This window comes from Rosa chinensis, chromosome 7 (genome assembly GCF_002994745.2).
Source record: "Rosa chinensis cultivar Old Blush chromosome 7, RchiOBHm-V2, whole genome shotgun sequence".
Classification (NCBI taxonomy): Eukaryota; Viridiplantae; Streptophyta; class Magnoliopsida; order Rosales; family Rosaceae; genus Rosa; species Rosa chinensis.
In genome coordinates, this window is record NC_037094.1 from 55570613 (window position 1) to 55595131 (window position 24519).

Sequence of the window (24519 nt, forward strand, 5' to 3'; positions counted from 1 at the left end):
GATTAGGCTTTGGTGAGAACCAAAACCGAGCATTGCTAGGGCTTGATGCCTTAGATTAGTGTTATTTTATTTTATTTTATTTGTTTTATTTCCTTTATTTGCTTAGTGACTTTAGTTCCGACCACCCAAGGATTGTGGGTTAGCCACTAATCCCCGTGGTACGATAAACTTTGGACATAATATTTCCCTATCTTGACAACGATACGTACGCTTGCGTAAATGTGTATTCAAGTCAACATGACAGAATCAACCGAGGACACTTTTGAGGAGTTAATGTAAAGTAGTTTGTTCTAACTGTGTACATACCTCCAACAATATGGAGTATTTACTACATCACCAAGCATAAGTAAAACCCTCTTTGAGACACCCACAAGCCATGGTGAGGCCCAACCAAGACATGCATCTTGTAGCCCTATGTTCAAGCTACGCTACGATATCCGGAAGTCGCAAATCCGTCGCCGGGAAGCCACCTTCCCGGCCTTGCCAACATGCCCTCACAAATAGGCTTTCTAGACTATAAATAGTTGTTGCTTGTCCCACATCGAAAACCATGTAAAGGAGATGGCTTCCTTCACCTATAAAAGGAATGCCTCCTCCCACCTAAACAGGATTGATTCATTCAATCCAATCCCATTACATCTCTTGTAATCTTGTTAGGCCGCAAGGCTCGACACACTAGTACACATTCAAGTGGACGTAGTTTCCCGCTAAGGCGGGAGACGAACCACTATACATCTCGTGTCACTCTCTCTCTCTCTCTCTAAAACTAACTAGAGATCCCACGGATCACTAACGTTAACATTGGCGCCGTCTGTGGGAAGCCGACACACAAAGGCTTCGTCACCTACCACGAACTTTGACCCATTTGGGCCGGTCAATGCTTGGTCAACGCCCGGCGGAGCTGGTCAACGCCCGGCGGGGTAGGTCAACACCCGTAGGCAAAGTCAACGCCCATCAAGGCTTGATCAACTTTTGGTCAACGCCCAACTCAAAAAAGGTCAACGCTGAACTATTCACTTGGTCAACGCCAACTATAAAAATAAAAAATAAAAATAAAAAAAATTCAGGGCGGCAAAAATTCCACTGGGCACCCAGACATTTTTTCTGGACACCCATCTTCTTCTTTGCTGCGTTGTCTCCTTCCTCCGCTGCAGCTCCCTCCTCCAGCCACATCCTCCGCTGGCTCAGGCAGACCTCCGCTCCGCCACACTCGAAGCTGCAACTCCACCCAACTTGCATCCCCGCCGAACTGGTGATCCGTCGAACCGGTGCTCCGCCAAACTGGTGTTCCGCCGAACCGGTCCTCCGCTTAACTCCTCCGCTTCGCCACTGCTACACCGCTGATTGGGCTGCACCACTGGGCACCCTCCAACTGCAGCTCCGCCCTCCTAGCTTCGGTCCTCCCATGGAAAACGTCGCTGGGCACCGAGTCAACAATCCACTCCAAGTCAACACTTGGGTGCATGGTCAACGTTGAACTCAACAGCTCCAAAACCTCCGCTGAGCACCAGGTCAGCTAGCTACAACACCGCTAGGAGACACCAGCGGCAAAACCTCCTCCAGCCACTTAGCCACTTTCGCCTGCAGCCTCCGCCAGGCAACACAGCTGGACTATCTCCGTCAAGCAACCACTGTTAGGCTACACCGCCCAACTCCCTCAGCTGGGAACCAAGCGGAACCACCGCCCAACTCACCGGCCAAATGCTCCGCTCCGCCGGATTATCTCCGCTAAGCACCATCAGCGGCGCTTCTCCCGCTAGCAAAGTTCCGACGCTCCAGCATCCCCCGCTGACCATGCTCCACTCCATCAATGAGCTCCGCTCCGCATAACTATACACCGCCGGACTGTACACCGCTGACCCCAAAAGTATGCTCTAGGCACCCAGTAGACATCTCGGCTCATTGCTTAGCCTCTGCCAAGCAAGCACCGCCATACTGTGCACCGCCGACTGTACACCGCAGAACTACCATCAAACGGGTTGCAGTCCGGTCCAGGTCTCCACCACCCTCCGCCAACTAGGGCCACAGCCAAGAGCTCCGAGTGAGCACCAAGGCTTCGTACTCACTTGACCCACAAGCTCCGCTGACCAGCTATTGTACACCGCTGAACTCCACCGCTAGCTATCGACGTCCCAGAACCTCACAACCTCTGGCCACGACTCCGCTGAGCATCACAGCTCAACTTCCTCCGCTGGACACCACCGCCCAACTTCCTCCGCTGAGGCACCACCGCCCAACTTCCTCCGTTGAGCACCACTGGACAAGGCTCCGTCGGCCCCATCCAAGCTCCACTAATGTCCCAGCTTATCCATCATCTACTCTGGGCACCTTGGCAACTCCATTATCACCTCTAAACAATGCTCTATTCATCCCCATGCCTGCATCTTCACTTGATCCGGGTTAAGACCCATCCCTTGCTCACTACCATGATGCTCGATGGATATCAATTACGGTGGCCTCCGAGCGTTCAAGCATTCGGTCAGCGGTATCTGGGCTATATTCGCTATACCCAACCATAATAGCAATTCCATCTCTACGGCAAAGCTAAGTGTTCCTCCATATATAATTAAAGCACCACGTGCTTCTGCTTTATCTCACAATTTATGGCCACATACACTTTTGCTGCATGGGACACCTGCCGACACATACACCACATATATTTATGTTTATATTCCACTTCCATCAACTATGGCCACATGCACACACAAAGTGTTGAGCTAAGTATCCAATTCATAATTATAGGATGGAACTTTACAATTATGCATGTGGCAGAGGTTGAGAGTCATGTGAACTATACATGTATAAATATATATACATCTAGCATGACGCACGTAGCTATTAGCTGGGCCCAAATGTCAAACTGACATGCATCTTCACGTCATGTTTAATTAATGACTATCTCAACAGCCTAAATTTGCTTCCATTACTTTGCCTTATGCACAGCTAGCACTCTATATACTAAAATATGCTGCACACCACAGGAGACAGAACTGAAGCATTGTCTATCATAATTTAAATATGTGCATGATCTGCTATGCATTGCTATGCATTAATGCAATGCCACATATAAATTATGCTTGTCTCCTGTGCACACCTGTTACGCATTAATAGGCATATGCTTTATGTTGGTTATTTACGTGCTGCAATTAGACCATGATTTTATATACTTGTTATAACATGACGCACCATTGTAACCGTGCACACGTTTGTGCTCTTATCTATGCTGCACGTGTCAACTACAAGTACAATAATTGTGTGCCACATACAAGCACATAACCTCTCATCTGGACACATTGCTCACACAAACTACTTTACCATATCTATAGTACCATGGGCACATATAATTGAACTTGGCTTATGTTTCTGTACGCCTGCACACGGCCATAGCTTAATTGCTAGACACATGCTACCATGCTCATAATAATATTATGAACACGTTCAAATGGGCTTTGCTTATTTCTCCCATACAATTGAGCTGTTCACTCCAAACTTTGAAATTCATGGTAGAAGCCCACAAATGGAACAACATTGCTTATACATTTTGCTTAAAATTTTATCAAAGTACATATGCAAATTATTTATGTGGACTTTACAAACCTACATATTAATCATCTATTTTGTTTCAAGGAAATTCAACTATTTCCATCAACCATGCAAACCTCAACTACGAGTTGACGGGTATTATCGGAGTACTTTATCCGCCACAAGCAATAGACCGTCATGCTCGGCCAACTCCGCTAACCTCCAAATCGGCATAAGATAAGTCACTATATCTTACATTTTACGCTCTTTCAATTTGAGCTACCGCCATGCCAATACCATGCTTTTACTACTTCTAAGCATGCTTATAGAATATCACACTTGATATATCTTTACATGCTTCCATAACTTTTAAGCATGCCTACAACATTTCGTAGATTTGGCAACACTTTCTAGATCTCACGTACTAGATATGCCATGCTTCACATACCGATCTCAATGATCCTTTAGCATATCTACAAAAAATGCAAAAATGATATTAGCATCCACATTACAAGTACATGCTATACACATATGCCATGCTTCTATTTTTAATTGCAACTCAATTAAATAAACATGGGACACTCGAACAAAATATTATCACTTGCTCTATGTGTTTATCATTTTTCATTCAACCGCCAAGCGGTAAGGCAACGCCTTATAATGACAATGACCGTTACGCGGCATTGCAGTCAAGTTTCTCCTCCGAGAAATAGCAAAGGGACTAGTTAACACAGCCCACGGCAGCCATTGATCCGGCAGTTAACCCCGACGCTTGGGTACCAAAGATTGAGCTCGCTACCCAACACCCTCTGCTCCGCGCAGCTCCCCTCATCAAACAATTTTCCGACCATCCGGAGGTCTATAGCCAGGAGTGGGGGACTCCTCGCAGAGCCTGGCAGGGGCCCACCCGAAAGGGCAAAAGCGTTCGCTCCAACCAATTCTAGATGGACAACGCACTCGCACTAATTATGCTTGATATACGGCACAAAGCTACGCTTTGGTATCAACCCGCAAGAACACCCTCCTTGACTGGGGACTTCGGGGACTTGTACATACAGCCCAGCATAATTAGCAAAGGTCACGCTCATGCCTCAGGGTATCACCTCGAGCTACCCGTTAGCGGCACCGCCGAACTTTTCGCCCTAGTGCCTCAGCGGCACCACGAGCTTCCGCTCACGAGCTTTCCGCTCATGCCTTCCCGGCAACCCACGAGCTTCCCGCTCATGCCTTCCCGGCACCCCGAGCTTCCGCTCATGCCTTCCTGGCAACCCTTGAGCTTCCGCTCATGCCTTCCAGGCAACCCACGAGCTTCCCCCTCATGCCTTCCCGGCACCACGAGCTTCCGCTCACGAGCTTACCGCTCATGCCTTCGCAGCACCCTCGAGCTTTCCGCTCATGCCTTCCCGGCAACCCTTGAGCTTCCCGCTCATGCCTTCCCGGCAACCCACGAGCTTCCCGCTCATGCCTTCCCGGCACCCCGAGCTTCCGCTCCTGCCTTCCCGGCAACCCTTGAGCTTCCCGCTCATGCCTTCCCTGCAACCCCTGAGCTTCCGCTCATGCCTTCCCGGCAACCCACGAGCTCCCCGCTCATGCCTTCCCGGCAACCCCGAGTTTCCTGCTCACGAGCTTTCCTCTCATGCCTTCCCTGCAACCCCGAGTTTCCCGCTCACGAGCTTTCCGCTCATGCCTTCCCGGCAATCCTCGAGCTTTACGGTCGTGTCTACTCTACACACCACACGTTAATGGAACATTGAATTTTTCTACCATTTGTCGTTTACCGACCGCGACAAATCAAATTCTTTTCGCGTTCCATTAATACGAGCGAAAACCAAACAGACAAGCGTTCACGTATTCATCATTCACGAATTACAAACGCTTACCTTCGCACCGCTCATGCAACTTACATTTATCATATGCAATCCATACGCTCACACGACCATACGCGTTCTCGAGTTTGTACGTCATAATCGATCGTACTTGGCACCATTCGCGTATATGCATCAACATGTATCACGCACCCCATACGTTCATATATGCCAACGCATATCAATGCAACTCACATTTGTTGCCCAATGCAACGAGCATTCTACATATGCCTGTTTTTTGTCTTTGTTGTGCAGGTTTACGAGTCTCTTCTTGCTTACGGAGTTCGGGGACTTGTAGGGGCTCCGTGCCGCCCGCTTACTTATGCTTGGTAACTTCATGATTATAACTCCCCAACCAAGAAGCTCCTCTTACTTGGGGACTTCGGGGACTTGTACATACCTCCAACAATATGGAGTATTTACTACATCACCAAGCATAAGTAAAACCCTCTTTGAGACACCCACAAGCCATGGTGAGGCCCAACCAAGACATGCATCTTGTAGCCCTATGTTTAAGTTACGCTACGGTATCCGGAAGTCGCAAATCCGTCGCCGGGAAGCCACCTTCCCGGCCTTGCCAACATGCCCTCACAAATAGGCTTTCTAGACTATAAATAGTTGTTGCTTATCCCACATCGAAAACCATGTAAAGGAGATGGCTTCCTTCACCTATAAAAGGAATGCCTCCTCCCACCTAAACAGGATTGATTCATTCAATCCAATCCCATTACATCTCTTGTAATCTTGTTAGGCCGCAAGGCTCGACACACTAGTACACATTCAAGTGGACGTAGTTTCCCGCTAAGGCGGGAGACGAACCACTATACATCTCGTGTCACTCTCTCTCTCTCTCTCTCTAAAGCTAACTAGAGATCCCACGGATCACTAACGTTAACAAACTGCAAACATATAAAATTTGTGCTCTAGTCTAATCATATTTTGCTAAAGTAGTTGGTTAGCATCTCTTATTTTAAAATTCGTAAATACACATCTGGTCAAGATACCAGATTTTGGAATATGTAAAACGATACTATCTTCCATTATATAATACATCTAATGTTTGTAATTGATGTCTTACAATGCATAAATGATATAGCTGCAGCATCGCGCGGGCAATGAAAAGGAAGAGATATTTGTGAGTGATGAATTTTCTCATATTGATTCAATGGTGTATATGGGGTTATATATACAAGCCCTACACTACTACATTACACATCTTGTCCTCCAAGTTTCCTTCTTCTACAAGATTATATGCAAGCAAACTTGTTTTACACAACATGACTCACAAGTCAACACTCCCCCCAAGTTGGGGCATAAATGTCACGAAGACCCAACTTGCCTAGTGAGTCATGGAACAACTTGCTATATACAGCTTTGGTAAGTATATCCGCTAATTGCTCCTCGGTTGGAACAAAAGGAAAGGAGATTAACTTTGCATCTATCTTTTCCTTAATGAAGTGTCGATCAACTTCCACTTGTTTCATTCGGTCATGTTGTACAGGATTATCTGATATGTCAATAGCTGCTTTGTTATCACAGTACAATTGCATTGCTGACTTAGGCTTAAAACCCAAATCTCGAAGTAAATTTCGTAGCCACAGAAGTTCACACACTCCATGTGCCATTCCTCTATATTCAGCTTCAGCACTTGACCTTGCAACAACCTTTTGCTTCTTACTTCTCCAGGTAACAAGGTTTCCACCCACAAAGGTGAAGTACCCAGATGTAGACTTCCTGTCTGTGATAGAACCGGCCCAATCTGCATCTTTATATCCACTAACATCAAGGTGCTGACATTTAGAAAACATTAAACCTTTTCCTGGTGCTGACTTTAAGTACCTCAATATTCTTACCACTGCCTCCATATGCTGTTCACTTGGATTATGCCTAAACTGACTCACAACACTAACTGCATAAGCATCATCAGGTCTAGTGTGTGACAAATATATCAGGCGTCCCACTAACCTCTGGTATCTTGGTTTATCAGTTGGAACCTGATCAGGATATTCTGCTAGTTTATGATTTTGCTCGATTGGAGTGTCAATTGGAGAACAATCCAACATACCTGTCTCTGCCAAGAGATCCAACACATACTTTCGCTGACATAAGAAGATGCCATCTCTCCCCCTGGCTACCTCAATCCCCAAGAAGTACTTCAAATCTCCCAAATTCTTCATCTCAAACTCAGAAGCCAATTTCTTCTGAAGACTTTCAATTTCTACCAAGTCATCCCCTGTTATTATCATATCATCCACATATATAATAAGCACAGTTACCTTCCCCTTTTGGTGCTTTAAGAATAAGGTGTGGTCTGAATTGCTCTGCTTGTATCCAAAGCATCTCATGGACTGAGTGAATCTGCCAAACCATGCCCATAAAGGGATTTCTTCAATCTGCAACCAACATCATCATGTGTATCTGATGCATATCCAGGAGGAAGACCCATGTATACTTTTTCAGTTAACTCCCCATGAAGGAAAGCATTTTTTACATCAAATTGATGAAGTGGCCAATTCAGATTAGCTGCAATTGACAACAATACTCGAACAGTATTCATCTTGGCTACCGGAGCAAAAGTCTCATCATAGTCAATCCCATATGTTTGAGTGAACCCCTTAGCCACCAACCTCACCTTATACCTACTTATTGTGCCATCTGCATTATGTTTGACAGTGAAAATCCATCTACACCCAACAATCTTTTTTCCACGAGGAAGTGGTACAAGTTCCCATGTGTGATTCTTTTCTAATGCCTCCATTTCTTCCTTCAATGCCTTGGCCCACTTTGGGTCTCCCAAAACCTCCTGCACTTTGTTAGGAACAGATACAGAGGATATTTGATTCACAAATGATGCATAAGGTTTAGATAACCTATGGTGTGACACAAAGTTAGCTACTGGATATTTGGTTTTAGCAATTATGGAAGGTTCATACTTTTTTGCTGGTTGACCACAGGTAGTCCTACTAGGTAACACATAAGTAGAAGATACAGACTCTACAGGGTTACCAGCTGGTGAAGATACTGGACATACTTGAGATGGAGCTTCTTGACCAGAAAGTTCAACATTAGGGGGTGAAGTATCAGATGAGGGGGAAGCTGGAATAGAGTCCTCTTCAGAAATCGACTGGTCAAGAATTTCCTTCGATTGGTCTAGTACACTTCTACCCATTTCGCCGGTTTCTTCATTCGATTGGTCGACTCCCCCTATCTACTGGTCAATTTGGGAAATTGACTAGTCAACTTCGGGATGTCAGTACTCTCTTGTTCTGCGTCTTTATTCATCTTCAACTTTCCACCAACAAACATCTCTTCAAAAAACTCATTCTCCCTCTGAAGAGTGGTGTTGTTGGGGGAGAAATAACACATATCTTCATAAAATGACACGTCCATGGTGACATAGAACTTTCGTGTAGGTGGGTGGTAGCATTTATAGCCTTTTTGATGAGAACCATAACCTAGAAAGATGCATTTGAGAGCTCGGGCATCCAACTTTGACCTCTGATTTTTTGGTATATGGACAAAGGCAACACAACCAAAGACAGAAGCAGGAAGATTATGGAAGGAAGGAATAGAGACATGGGTTGACAGGACTTCAAAGGGAATGCGCCCCTGAAGAACACTGGAAGGAAGACGATTAATAAGATGTGAGGCAGTCTGAACCGCCTCACCCTAAAGATACTTGGGCATGTGAGCATCAAATAGCAATGCTCGTGCTATGTCTAGAAGATGACGATTTTTACGCTCAGACACACCATTTTATTCAGGTGTTTGAGGACAAGTGGTTTGATGGATTATACCTTTTTCTTGGAAATATTCCTGAAAATCACGATTAACAAACTCCCCCCCCCCCCAATTATCAGAACGAAAAACTGGAAGGAAGACGATTTGACGATTAATAAGATGTGAGGCAGTCTGAACCGCCTTACCCTAAAGATACTTGGGCATGTGAGCATCAAATAGCAATGCTCGTGCTATGTCTAGAAGATGACGATTTTTACGCTCAGACACACCATTTTGTTCAGGTGTTTGAGGACAAGTGGTTTGATGGATTATACCTTTTTCTTGGAAATATTCCTGAAAATCACGATTAACAAACTCCCCCCCCCCCCCTAATTATTAGAACAAAAAACTTTGATATGACCATTGAACTGTGTTTGAATCAATTTTTGAAAGGCTTGAAAAGCAGAAAACCCAGCATCCTTAGATTTAAGCAATGCTATCCATGATAATCGAGTGCAATCATCAATAAACAAGACAAAATAACGCATTCCAGAAACAGTGAGTTCTCTAGAAGGCCCGCCCCCACACATCAGAGTGAATAATCTCAAAAGGCATAGAACTTTTATTAGAAAGACTCAATGGGTAGTTGACTCTATGGCTTTTTGCCAAAACACAAGTTTCACAATGTAAGGACGACTCATCAATGCCAACAAATAAAGAGGGCATAGCTTTACGCATTACACTGAATGAAGGATGCCCTAAGCGTCTATGCCATAACCAGACTTCATTAAGCTCTCTAGAAGTCAAAGTCAAAGCAACTGGGACATTCTTCCTTGGTCTCTCCCCGGCATAAGCTTGATCCAGATGAAACAATCTCCCCCTCATATACCCCTTACCATTGACTTCCCTGGTCAGAAGATCCTGAAACACCACATACATGGGAAAAAATGTCATAGAGCACAAGGATTGAGTATTCAATTGGGGAACTGAGATTAAGTGGTGAGACAAGTCTGGTACATACAATACATCATGCAATATTAAGGTAGGTGTGACTCTTATGGACCCAATACCTAAGACAGGAAATGATTCACCATTGGCATTTGTAACATATGACATATTGGGTGTGGATAAGGTAATGAAATACTTCTTATCATAGGTCATATGATCTGAAGCACCAGAATCAATAATCCAAGTATCTGAACCTACAAAGTTAGAAATTTTTAAAGCCATACCAATCTTACCAGTACCTCTAGCAACCAATGAGACTGAGGGAGGGCCATCATTGCCTGTGGTATGATCTTGCCCAGCGACTCCAAAGTACTCTGAACTCTGAACAAGATGAACAGCTGCCTTTCCTCTACCTCGAGGTTCAGTTGGTTTGGGTTTGCTGAAGTATCCAGCAGGGTACCCAACCAACTTATAACAAGTCTCCTTGGTGTGTCCAGTCAGTTTGCAATGTTGACATACAGACCTGCCTGGAGAAGAACCCTGAGTCATGAGATGTAATCCTGATTGTGGTGTACTGAAGCCAGGAGGTGGACCTTGAGCCCGAGGGGGCTTAGCTTGGATTGTTAGGCTGGAGATTTCAGAATGAGCTGCCTTTGTGCTACCTTGCTGAGCCTCAGTGAGGGAAGGCGGCTCTTGCCGACGCAACAACTCTCCCTTGGCACAGTCATGTCTATCATCTAATCCACTCAGAAACTGGTGCACACGCTCCAACTCTTTCTCCTTTTGGTACCAAGTAATACCTCAGCATTCTTCAATTTGTTTGGTCGCCGTTGATCAATATCGGCCCAAATGTTTTTCAGCTGGGTGTAGAACACTGAAACTGCTTGCCCATCCTGCTTCATCCTTGTTGCCTTGCACAACAATTCATAGATCTGGGAAAAATCAGATTCATTCAGATAGAGATCATTGAGCGTCTTCCAAACTTCTGCAGCAATATCACAACCAATGATTAATTCGATCACCTTACCAGTCATGACCTTGTACAGAATTGACTGTACAAGTCCATCAGCATCTTCCCACTTGATATACTCTTCACTTTCCTCATTCACCGGTGCCTTAATGGTACCTGCAGTGACATGACCCATCTTATGGATTCCACAAAGGTGAGCGGAAATCATCTTCTTCCATGTCCTATAATTCCCAGGTCCATTTAGTTTTGCTCCTCCGAATGAACCTGATGAAGAATCTGGTTTTTGAACTGAGACTTCAACTTGTTGAATACCGGAATTGCTGGTATTCCCTCCTTCTAGAAGTGGAGCATCAGGGCCAGCCATTGGAATACCGACGAAAAAACAATATGCAGCGGAATTGAGACAGAAGGTATGTTTGACAAGTCGAGAGGGATTAATCGACTAGTCAAGAAGTAGCAGTACTTCCTAAGTAAAGAGAAAAGAAATCTTATCCTTGGGTGTTGCCTATCGCGCAACCTTTCGGTAACTCCTTTTAATGCGGCCAGATAAGGAGGGTTAAGATTTTGGTGGAGCAATGCTCACTTTTCAACCTTTCGGTTATCTTTCTCTTATTCGATCCTTAGCCTAGACATCGCATTAATTGGATGGACCTAGTGGTGTTGGGCGAGTAAGCTCGACTTTATAAGGATAAAATTCACCTTCTAAAAGATAGAGAACAATCCTAACCTCCGAATTAGAGGAAGGAACGATCTTACCCCAGAGTGTGAGGAAAGAAGAATGAAGGAAAAACAAAGAGACAAAGTCCTCTCGGATCTTAGCTTTGATACCAAGTCAAAATATGAAATGAAAAGGAAGAGATATTTGTGAGTGATGAATTTTCTCATATTGATTCAATGGTGTAAATGGGGTTATATATACAAGCCCTACTCTACTACATTACACATCTTGATCTTCAAGTAAACTTGTTCTCCAAGTGTACTTGTCCTCCAAGTTTCCTTCTTCTACAAGATTATATGCAAGCAAACTTGTTTTACACAACATGACTCACAAGTCAACATCAACAGTAGTTTACTATTCTAATTTCTAAGTACCAATAAATAGTGTCAATGTGTTGGAGAATATGAGGCTCTTATACCCTGCAGTCATGCAATCGTCCAAGTGATGATGTAGAACTTTTATTTAGACATTTGTTCAAATCGGTAAGGATACTAAAGACCAACTGTTAAGGTTTACGCAAAATGGCATTCCGATGTATTGTAATTAGGTAAAATTATACTTAAATTATTGTCTAATTAGACGTGATGACTTTAGGTTTTGCTTGCAAAATGAAGTAACAATGAACTAAAATCTGTCACTTTGGTGAGATTATGACCATTGCCATCTAAATATGTAATTCGGTGCTCGCTAATTATAATAAATAAAGGAACGGTCTCATTAGGCAATTAATATTCTAATGTTCTTCATTATTTTGTAATAATGTGATGAAAAGTTCTATGATACATTAATGCATAGATTCATCAAATAACAGAGGTAGATTGATCTGTGTATTAATTAATTAGTAAACCAGCTTGACTTGATCTCAAATTAATTTATATCTGAATCGAGATAGTTTACCTGTACTTTAAACTAGTCTACTTAATGTATCCATATATAATGTATCGATACACATTATGTGATTGTGTTTCTAGTGAAAATTCAATATTTTGAAGTCTTAAAACTTTAGATGTAAGAGCCGTTAGATCGTTGATTGTAGTAGTGTGTACCACATGCATAATGAGCCTGCGCCCAAGTACAGAGGCGTACGCAAGCGAAAATGGGGTTCTATGATACATTAATATTCTAATAAATAAAGGAACGGTCTCATTAGGCAATTAATATTCTAATGTTCTTCATTATTTTGTAATAATGTGATGAAAAGTTCTATGATACATTAATGCATAGATTCATCAAATAACAGAGGTAGATTGATCTGTGTATTAATTAGTAAACCAGCTTGACTTGATCTCAAATTAATTTATATCTGAATCGAGATAGTTTACCTGTACTTTAAACTAGTCTACTTAATGTATCCATATATAATGTATCGATACACATTATGTGATTGTGTTTCTAGTGAAAATTCAATATTTTGAAGTCTTAAAACTTTAGATGTAAGAGCCGTTAGATCGTTGATTGTAGTAGTGTGTACCACATGCATAATGAGCCTGCGCCCAAGTACAGAGGCGTACGCAAGCGAAAATGGGGTAAATGGGTGTACGAAATCCAGGAACCGTGAAAGAAAACCCGGATATGGCTAGGAAGCTACGAGGCCCCCGAAATGTCGGCCACGGCCTAGGATGCGGCGACATTGCACCTCAGAGGACCAGGGGTGTCGCTTAACTTCCCTGAAATGGTTGATAGTCTTCTGAGGCCGGCGAGTTCGAGTCCCTCGGACGTGCAGTTGGCGGCTCAAGAGGCGGCAATGAGGTTTAGGAGACTGCCAATGGGGTCGGTATCGGCGGAGGTGGCTGGTGGTTCGAGTGGTGGTGCGGCGCCGGTGACTGTGGGAGTGACCGTGGGACTGTCGCCGAGTCAAATTCAGGCCATTAATGAGTCGCCATTGGACTCGCCTAAGATGTGGTTGCAGTACATGTACATGTCTCATCGTGATGAGGCTTTGTTTTTTGGGGAGGACATGCCATCGTCTATGGGTTTCTATGATGATCACGATGATGGTTTGCATCAGTCCATTTGGGACTCCTAGTTTATTACTTTTCATATATAAATGACAATGTAGTAACTAGCCAATTAACTAGCTACAATATATACATTCAACAAATTCATTCAGAACATAGACAAAATAATGTTATGTATGTTCTAGTTGTATACTCCCCGATCAATTGATAGTAGTTTCTAGGATTTCCAATTCGTAATGTAATTTGATCGATTCCAATCCAAGAATTTATGAGAGGTTAATTTGCAGCTTCCCATCATGATCGAGTTGGTGAAAACTAGACATAGATGGTGTTTGGAAGTAAGAATGAGGCTCTTAAGGTACATTATGATGGAGTCTATAGAGGTTTTAGAGCTTATTTCGTTGACGCTTTTTCGTCTTCCTTGCTAGATATTTTTGGTTTTATAGACATAGAGGTGATGCTAGTGCTTATGATAATCGACTTGCTTGATTTCAAAGTTGGAAACCTATGACATGAATTCAACTCCTCTCTTCTTCGATGTCAATTTCATTTGTTACATATCCTCATTTGATGCCCTGGTAGCTAGTGGTGGAGAAGAATAATTTATTTATTATTATTATTAGTATTATTATTTTTTGAGAAGTGAAAACCTAATTAAAGTTAAAGGTAAAACAACACAGTACTTTGCCAACTGAAAGAATAATGTTCAATATCAAATTTCTATCGTTTTTGACATATCTCTCGAAAAGAAAACCGAGTGACTGATGTATTGGCTGATTTTAATCTTTGGATGACAAGTTTCAATTGATGGCTGTGACTTGTCTAATTTTCCGTCATCACTATTAGAGAGAAATTGCGTATTCTTAACTAAACCAACCACCCACTATGCCAAAAAGTGCATCAGACGACAGAACAGTTCTGTCGTCTGAAGGAACTAAAATCTGTCGTCTAGTACGGTGTCGTGTCTTGGGGGTATCAGACGACAGAACACTTCTTTCGTCTGATTTTTCAGACGACAGAAACAAATAAAAGTCTTGTGTTGTCTGATGAGTTTTGCATTTCGGGACCAATGTGATATGTAGGTTTAAAAGCATTAACACAACAGTTTTGTGTAGTGTGAATGCCTTTAAGTAAGAAATATGAAGACTCATGTGTAGTGTCTTCTGGCATACAACAACAATTAAATGTTGTGCAAAGCGACTTTACACAACAATTATCTGTGGTGGTAAAGTGTTTCAGATTACAATTAAGTGTCGGTCTAGGGTATGTTTATATGACATTTAAGTGTTGTGTCAGTTTCAGTACAACAACAATTTACTGTCGTTTGATATTATTAACACGACAAATATTTGTGGTCTGAATATAAAACGAACCACAAATGGTAAGTCTTTTATATAGTCTGTCATCAAGTCCAACCACACTTATATGTTGTTGTTATAAGCTTTAATCAATACTTTCATTTAACTTATGTTGTTGTTTTGCCTTTTAGACTACAATTTTCTGTTGTCCCAATGCCAAAAAGACAATAGACTTCCAATTGATTTTTGTGTTGTTTTTATGCAGCTGCAACCACACATTTTGGTGTGCTTTTGTTGTAGCTTGCAATTTGAGATAACACATAGTAGTAGTCCCCTATTACAATTGGTATTCATGCATTCTGGAAATTAAAATTGGCATTCATGAAACCATAAAATCCACATCTAAAATCATTCATTGCAATTTCCATTAATCCACCATTGTCTCATGTACACAAACCTAGTCATAAGCATCAATTCTAAATGGCCCATATATACTAATCTGGGCAGCCAGCAAAATATATGCATGCAGTCTGCTTGCTAATAAACCAGAAGTACTATACAATCTGGACAACCAACTAAACAACATAGCAAAATAGCTAGCAGTACTGCAATCAAAATATGGCCTATATATATATATATATATATATATATATATATATCAACTATGCATGTCCAAATGCTGATGCTACATATCCCCAACTACTAATTAACCTACACACTAGTTATCTTTGAACTTAAGAACATACTTCGCCCACTCTGCCCGGACAACGTACATCAACATTCTCCACTGTGTAATAGTCATTCACTTTTCTTTCTCACTGCAAGGACAACAAGGACAAAAGTTTAGTTATAGATCACAATGGTTTAATCCAATGAATCACTATTACAGTAGATTAGTTACTGATTATCTTAGCACTCCACTCTTGGTTTTTGTCCTTCGCACTCCATTAATGGTGTTTCCCAGATCATTTAAAGAAAGCAAATGAAAAAAAAAAAAATAATTTCTGAATTCTCACTTCATCGGGAAATTGGAAGGGGAAGACCAGCAAAAGGAAATGTCAAGGATCAAAATAACAAGAGAATGCTAACCTTAAGAAAAAAGCCACGGCCAGTCAGTTCAAGAAGTCCCTGCATCACAATTTTATGGTGAAAAATTAGAAAACCATCGGGCATAAAGAATTAAGCACGTATGGTATCCTAAGGCTATTTGCCTTGAGAAGTTCAGAATCATCTTTTTAACTATTTTATACCTTTATGACACCAACGAGAAGATTCCTCCATGCAAGAAATTGTTCCTGCAGACAATAGTATAAATTAAACAAATGCGGAAAATTAAGCTTCATCTCTAGCACTACAAAGATGATCAAGTCTAACTCATAAATCATAATGATGTAGGTAGCAGGATATTCAGACTCATATTTCTCATGTTATCTTCGTGATCACTAGTCCTGTGTCACTAAATCTGGACCAACGTACTGTAAATCTTACAAACATTACACAAATGCTTTATTCATTACAATGCTAAAACTAGAAGATCCGCTTATTCGTCCGTTCATTCCTCATGTTATCTTACATAAATTCCTGTTTCACTAAATCATTTCTAACAGCAAACAAAAGCTTTATCTACTGCATTACAAGTTAAAACTAAAAGGCTGCTTATTCATCTTACTGTTTTTACATTAATACTAAATCTTGTTTCACTAACCACTCTAACCCTTTCTAACATCAAACAAAACTTCTATTCCCTGTGTTATGATGCTAAAACTCAAACTCAAACTCTGAATGGTCAACAAAATTCATCATATCATAAGTAATAATTCTTGTTTCAGAAAACCCTAACCAACTCTAAACCTTGCACTGCAAAAAAAAAAAAAAAAAAATTTAATGACCACATTGCAATGCTACAACTAGTCCCCCCTAACTAGAGAGAATGCTTAAAAAACTTATAAGACAAGAGTTAAGGTAAATAAATCAAGAGACACCTACTGCAGAAAAGTAAAAAAAAAAAAAAACCAATCAAGAGAGGAAGCTATAAGGAAATATGTAATACTCACCTTACTGATCCCAAATATGTTGCAAATCCCCCCTTCTTGATTCCCAATCTTGATGATCTCATGTTGGCAACTGCAATCCAGTGTTCGTATTGCCTGAATTCAAAAGCGTATGCACTGAAATCAGAAAGCCAATAAACATAGTTCAAATTAAGATGAAAACTTAATAATAACACAAAATTAATATTTTCAAGAGCTATCATTCCTGCCATCAATATTATTTACATATTTCCTCAAAGGAGAAATAATAACAACAGTTAACCATTGCTAGACTCAAAAATAGACCCCAGGTATGCCCCCATTGACAAAGTTCAATCATGAGCAATTATAAGATTGAACCTGCCACTTCAGCACAGAGATAATGTATATGCCTTAACATAGTAGTTCCTTAAGCCCACATGGACATCATCTAGAGGAAGAAGCTATGACTCAATTTCTTTTCCCTCCGAATCATGAACAATGACATCTTCATTGATGACCTACTGCCAATGATCTTAAGTAAATAACTTAAACAATATCCAACAATATATATGGTAAAGACTTGACATTGTCATTATGAAAGGTAATTCTTCTCACAATTTCGTATATATCACTTGATTCATTCCAATACATAAGAAAATCGTTCCACAGCCAACCAACACCCCTATCCCTCCCCCTCCCCCCACCCCCCCCCCCCCAAAAAAAAGAGATAATATAATAAATAAAACATTTTTGAATATTAAATTGCCTTAGTGATTATCAACTTTGCTTTTGCAGAATGTTACCCCATCCTGGTTAGCAACTTGGCATAATAAGTAATGCTGAGAACTTGCAGGACTTTCTTTGTTTGTTTATATAGATTTAATTAATTTATGAATGGAAAGAAGCACTACCACGTTACATAAAGCACACTAAGATTGGAACCAGAAAGGAAGTACTCATAGGAATTCGGACTGTGTCATCCCTCTTCCATCCAAGAGAATTGTACACCACAATAATCTATAGATGAGAAACACCACCAATTGATACGATTTACAGGCGGACTATAAAGTCACTGCTAATACAAGTAACAATATATGAAACGGAAAAGAAAATTTCAAATGATACTTAGTTACACATAAACAATTGTCACCTCAGGAAGACTACAATATTTTCATTGTTTTTAGATTTTATTTTTTAGAACTAGAGGAATACTAAAATCCTTTTTACTCTATTAAACGAAAGCCAAGACAGAAAACATAAGGCCAGCTATTCGAAATGTCAACGATTTAGAATTAACTAATGTAATTGCAGATTGTAGTGCAAATTCATTAACTTAATCCTATAAAATAGGTTTTGGTGCTGTAATCTACACTAACGAGTATGACAAATAGATGAGGTCTATTTGAATGCAAATACCCTAGTGAGGAAGGTAGCAGCTCTAGCCTCAGACCTCAAGGATTACACTGCCTTCTCAAAAAGATCAAATGCCTCACCCTCAACTTCACCATCACCAAAAGATAAAGTTTAGCTACATCTAGAACTTAAAGAATGTGGATAAATGGACTCACTTGGTTAGTTAAATCATACACAATTATTGCAGCAGCAGCTCCCCTATAATACATTGGCGCCAAACTCTGGTACCTCTCTTGACCTGCTGTATCCCAAATCTCAAATTTTACAGTTGCGTCATTTACAGCCAATGTTTGCGAGAAGAAGGTAGCACCAATTGTCGATTCCTACAGTATCACACAATAAAAATCAATATCCTGGAACAAAAAGAAGTTATAAAAATCCCAAAAGTTTTTCATAGACCAACCTAAAATTCAATGAACTGTCCTTTAGCAAAGCGCAACACTAGACTAGACTTTCCAGCTCCAACATCCCCAAGAAGCACCTACAGCACAATATCAAACATCACTCTAACGATCACAAAATGCAACTTTTAGAAACTAAGAAAACATTAAACTAAACAAGAAGAGTGTTTACACACCTAATATAGAACTAGATTTGCGTATATATTAGAGAAATCATATACCAACGAAACAACTTCCAAGCAAACAATAGCACAGATTTACGGAACATACAAACAAAGCCATTATAATACTTGTTTATTATCCTCAGATACCTTAGGGTACACAACAACTAAGACAGTCGACGATAACAACAACACAGAACAAGAAAACTTTGGTTAATAAGCATAAACTATCAACCTCACATCAAATCCAGAAACCCAAACCCACAGTTGATCAACAATTCCAGACAAACTCCTTATGCAAGACCCACAAACACAATCAGACTCATATTTTCAGGGTTTTAAAACCTTACGATGCTAAGCTAGATCATCAACAAAACCATAAAGAACAAAAAATTATACAAAGAACCAAATCAGACCCGTATCAGATAACGACACTAATTGATGATCTAGACCAAACCCAGATCAGAATTCTGATCGAATTACAGACCAGACCGATCCAAATCAGAACTTGACCACAAACCCACAATCAGACCAATCAGAATCGCAAAATTGAAAACAAAGCAAGCTCAAAAAAAGAAGAAGAGGGGTTTTGGGAACGGACCAATTTGGCATTGATGTTCTTGTTCCCAGTGGTGGCCATAAGAGTAATCGATGGAATGATCAGAAGAATTGATCGGAAGTGAAGCGTTGACGAATTAGTGAATAAGTATTATCAACTTGGGCAAGTCAAGCAACTTCTTCTCCTGCAAAAGAGCTACATATGGAATTAGTAAATAAGTACTATCAGGACACAATATAAGCGACAATAAACAACACCCTCTGTCATTGAATATATGTTCGCCTGAATGCCAATATGGGACAAGTACGCCTCGAAATACTTACAAATTGTACCATCTCCAGGATAACTTAACCAGTGAGCTATTTCTCTAAGACCATATCTCCTAAAAGCATAAAATGGATATAGAGTAATACACTATGAGTTGTCATGTCAATGAAACAATAAAATTTTAAAGAGACGAGAGACATGCCTTCATGGTCTTTCGGACTGAGACTTTCAGCAGCCTGAGCACCAGGATCCCTGTTAGAAGATCTGCATATTGGATGAAAAATATGAAAAACAATATACCAGTGTGATTTCAATATACCCGTGATAGATTACAAAGCTTAAGCTAAACTTACATTCGATACAATACCATAAAAACACAGTGGCTTAGTTCTAATTCCCCTACAATGACCCCTGCCACCATGTCCTTGGCTCCAGGATGAGGGAAATCATAGCCCCTGTTACGAAACTGTAGGAAGTTCTCCAAAAATTCACTCAAGGAAGTATCAATAGCCAGTGACAGTAATGTGAACCAAGAACAACAGCGGTCAGAGATCAATAAACAAAAATCAAAACTTAGAAAACAGAAATGGTAACAATTCGTTCATCAAATTATGATAAGACAAATCCACCATTACCTTGTTTCCAAAATTCCTTAGGGTAAAGCTTGAGCAATCGAGAAAGCTCTCTATTGAGAAGATCGACGACTCTCTGAGACTCCACGGCGTCTAATCCACCTTCATCGGCGCTGAGGCCAGCGGTAACCGCCTCATCTTGGGCAAGCAATTCACGAAATTTCCCTTGGTTGACACCCACTCGCCTCTCTCTCCCATCCGAACCCTACTACTACTACTCTACGGCGGCGCTTGAAGCTTCTGCATTGGACGACTGGGACAGCGATTGCCGGAGGGAGGCAGAGAGCGTGGGATTTGGGGATTTAGGGCTTCTGGGACGATTCTGGTCTTGATTTTTGGGGACGAAGACCTTTTGGGTTTTGGCGAAACCCTTGCTCCCTCCGGCTTGCCTATTGGTGTTGCCCTGAGGGTTTCGGTCACTCGACATGGCCTAGAAGATCCCAATCGAATTTCTAGAGAGAGCTAAGCGAGCTAATGAGAAGGAGACCAAGAAGAAGAAGGAGAGGCTAAGAAGAAGAATCGAGAGAGTCAGAATTGAGATTTGAGAGAGCTGAGACAGCTGATGAGAAGGATAATTGCAAGGGATAGAGGTCAAAAAGCACAAGTCGCGGGTTCTAGGTCGGGTTGAGAGAGCAGAGTGAGAAGGAGAGAAAATGACTTAATTGCGAGGGATAGAGATCAAAAAGCACAAGTCAAAATAACTTAAAATTTTTTAAAAGAACTTCTACACTTCGACAACATTTAAATGTTTTCTGAATGTCACAACATTTTCTAGTCAACTAGGGTTTGGTTATTTGAGAGGGAAAAGTACTTCTCAACTTTTGGATATCCCTCCAAATTTGAGATAGGAAATCACCATCTTCTACAATGACAAAAATGTGTTGTCTGAATGCTCACCATTTTTCCAAATTAAACCAGTATGGTTTTAGTCTATATTCAGACAACAGAAAAAAAATTTATGTCGTCTAAAAAACTCAGACGACAGAAAACAATGATTCTGTCGTCTGAAGTGTGTCGTCTGATGGACTTTTTGGCATAGTGACCACAACACAACACACTCCACCCCCTTGAAATGGGAGCATGTACATCACACCTCCTACGTTGGTTGCCAAAGCTCCAAGTGAACCCGAAATAGGCCATGGGCTTGGATCTACCAAATGATAAGAATGCTTCTGAGATTCAACCATAAACCACTTTGCCTCGGTTGTATACAAACCAGCCCCACCCCACCCCCTAAAGTGGTAAAGAGGATTCAAATTTGCTCACCACATTTATTTTGTGGTGATATCACCAACCTATTAAAATTTGCCACGTCATATAGAATTAATTGAATACTTAAAATATAATTTTTTAATAAAACATCATGATAAACTATAATTATGTTTTATAACAAGTGGCAGTTTTGTATTGAGTGGTGGTATCACCACCAATACTTTGGTGGTGAGCAAATTTGAATCCTGGTAAAGAAGGGCTTCTTATTATTTTTTTCCATCTGACAGGACAAACAAATAGGAAGGGATGGTATATTTTGATTGGCAATGTCAGCCCACCTCTTTCTCTATTGGCATATATGGTTCATATTTTGCCTTGGAGAATGAAGTGTCTCGCCTTCTCCTACATTTTCAATGGTCCCCCTAAATTCTCTCCCTCGATAGGAACACAACAAGAAAAAATCCAAGACATCCAGGCGAAGCAATATCTCATCTGCAGGAAGAGAATTCTATGCACCGTTAGTGTTTTTACACTGACGCACATGTGGCATTATACTCCTTTAAATAATACCATACATGTAATTTGAGCCATTCAGCTCATCCACGTGGCACTAACTGGTACTAACATCTATACTAACGCCCGTTAATAGAATTGAAACCCAAAAAAGTTTTGTCAACATGGTAGAAACACATGAGATGGGTAAATATTCAAATTCTCCAATTAAACCAGGTAAAATTTGGAAAGTAGGAAAAGCGTAGCATGCCGCTCTCGCAATCGAGCAGGAGGTTCTCAGATTATGGGCTTAATCTGATCGGGTCGCAAAGGAAAAGGGGAGGAGGGAATTGAGGGTTTGGAGTCCTCATTCTCATCTCCGTGGCTCCAATCGCCGCGACTCTCGCCACCTCCTCTGCTGGCGTCTCGCCGGTCGGCATCGTTACTTCTTGCCGCCGGAAAACGAAAGGTCGGGCCTTCCTTCTCAAATGAGTTTGAGGTCAAAGGATAGAGCAATCAATAGATTTGAAAACTGAGGTATATGGAGGAGGTCGAAGAAGAATGGAAGAACAGATCCATCAATAGAAGCAAATCCGGGATTCTGGATTTCTGGGTTCTGATTCCGAACTCTACTATAAATATTAAAACCAGTAAAAAGATTAGCACCGACAATGCTCGGGACAGCGGCAAAGGGGTAGGGTTATAATTGGAGATATGTGGGTTCAACTCCTGCCATTGTTCTTTTCCTTTGGTTTTTTCTTTGTTTTTATTTATTTTTTGTCTTTTCTTCATTACATCAATAAGACTTCAAAAAATAATAATAACAATAAATAAATAAAATAACACTTACATTGGGTGAAGCAAAAATATTTTCGTAGACATTTTATTTAATTTTGAATATCATTTTCGCTTGTTTTATAATTGCTTTTTCTAATAAACTACATTATTTAAGAAAATGACTAAATACTGTTTAGTCCTTGAGCTTTTAACCATAAAACACTTCAGTCCCTGACCTTCTAATTTCACAGGTTTAGTCTCTGTACTTCAAAATTTCAGACCAATAGGTCATTGCAGTCTAAAAGTCGCGGCGAAATGTCTATTATGCCCTCAATTCTTTTTTGTAAAATTAATTAATTATTTTATTTTTTTTGGAAAAGGATTTTTTTTTCCCTTTCTTTCTTTCTGTTTATTTTTTTTCTGTTTTTTTTTCCCTTTCTTTCTTTCTATTTGAAAAAAAAATAAAAAATAGAAAAAAGAATAAAGAATAAATAAATAAAAAAGAGAAATGAATAAATTTATTTTAAAAAAAAGAACTAAGGGCATAATAATCATTCGCCGCGACTTTTAGACAGCAAGGACCTATTGGTCTAAAATTTTGAAGTACAGGAACTAAACGTGTGAAATTAGAAGGTCAGGGACTGAAGTGTTTTATGGTCAAAAACTAAAGGACTAAACAGTATTTAGTCCTTAAGAAAAATATTAATTTTTATTTTAATATACACTATTATTAAGAGAATAGGTTTTATTTGCCAACACCAAAAATTTTGACATAAATGACCCTAAGAGATTAAATTTTTTTGAGAATAATTAAACTATAAGGGTAAATATGACAATTATCTTATAGGTTTTTTTTTTGAGGGACAATATAGGGTAAAAAAAAAAATCTCACAACCCACTTTTATACTCCCACTATCTTCTTTCAATAACTGTTTTATTCCGTTCATTTTCTTTTTTATTTTCTAAAAGGAAAAACATGTTACATATACAGAGTATGTATGGAGGAATGCTAGTTATTAAAAAAAAAAAAAAACTACATTACAAAAAGCTCGACCTCATTTTTTTTTTTTTTTTCTTTAGAAACCTATATTACTTAAATAAAATTTTAATTACGAGTATTTGAGTTTAATAAAATATAGTTGATCATGTGGACCGAGACTTAAACGAATACCAAAGAGGGTAAATGTTTCAGCATAGCTATTGTATCCCGCATGATCACATCCAACGGTCAAATTAGCAAATTGTTTTTTCCTCCACATTGTTGGTATCAGAAGATATACGTTTGCATATAACTAATTGAAAAGTTTGACAACACTAGTAGGTACGTAAAGATTTCATGTATTTTGAAACATCGAAAATGAGAAATAAAAGATTCGACATTGCTTGTATATTTACTGCATAGTACTATGAATCATGTGAACAAATTAACATTGTCTGTGGTTGTTACTTTTAGGCCTTGATCAAGACAGTCAACAGTCAATTACAACCGTCTACAAAATAACTTCTTTTCTAAAACGATATTAACGAATCATTCAAATAGTTTGCGAGCACATGCTTTAATGGTCAAGCTTCAACTATTATTGCACAAATTTTC

The 24519-nt window shown here is 40.3% G+C and overlaps 1 protein-coding gene and 1 pseudogene across 1 annotated transcript; one reads left to right on the forward strand and one right to left on the reverse strand.

The window, feature by feature from the left end:
- Nucleotides 1-13415: 13415 nt before the first annotated feature.
- Nucleotides 13416-13769, forward strand: LOC112178210 (ethylene-responsive transcription factor ERF022). The gene has a single exon (XM_024316396.1). The coding sequence runs from the start codon at nucleotides 13416-13418 to the stop codon at nucleotides 13767-13769; it is 354 nt and encodes a 117-aa protein (XP_024172164.1).
- A 2295-nt stretch (nucleotides 13770-16064) lies between these two features.
- Nucleotides 16065-19626, reverse strand: LOC112178212 (annotated as a pseudogene).
- Between the last annotated feature and the right edge of the window lie 4893 nt (nucleotides 19627-24519).

Bases quoted from the DNA above. Each gene is read 5' to 3' on its own strand.
- LOC112178210 (XM_024316396.1), top strand. From the start codon at position 13,416: ATGGTTGATAGTCTTCTGAGGCCGGCGAGTTCGAGTCCCTCGGACGTG.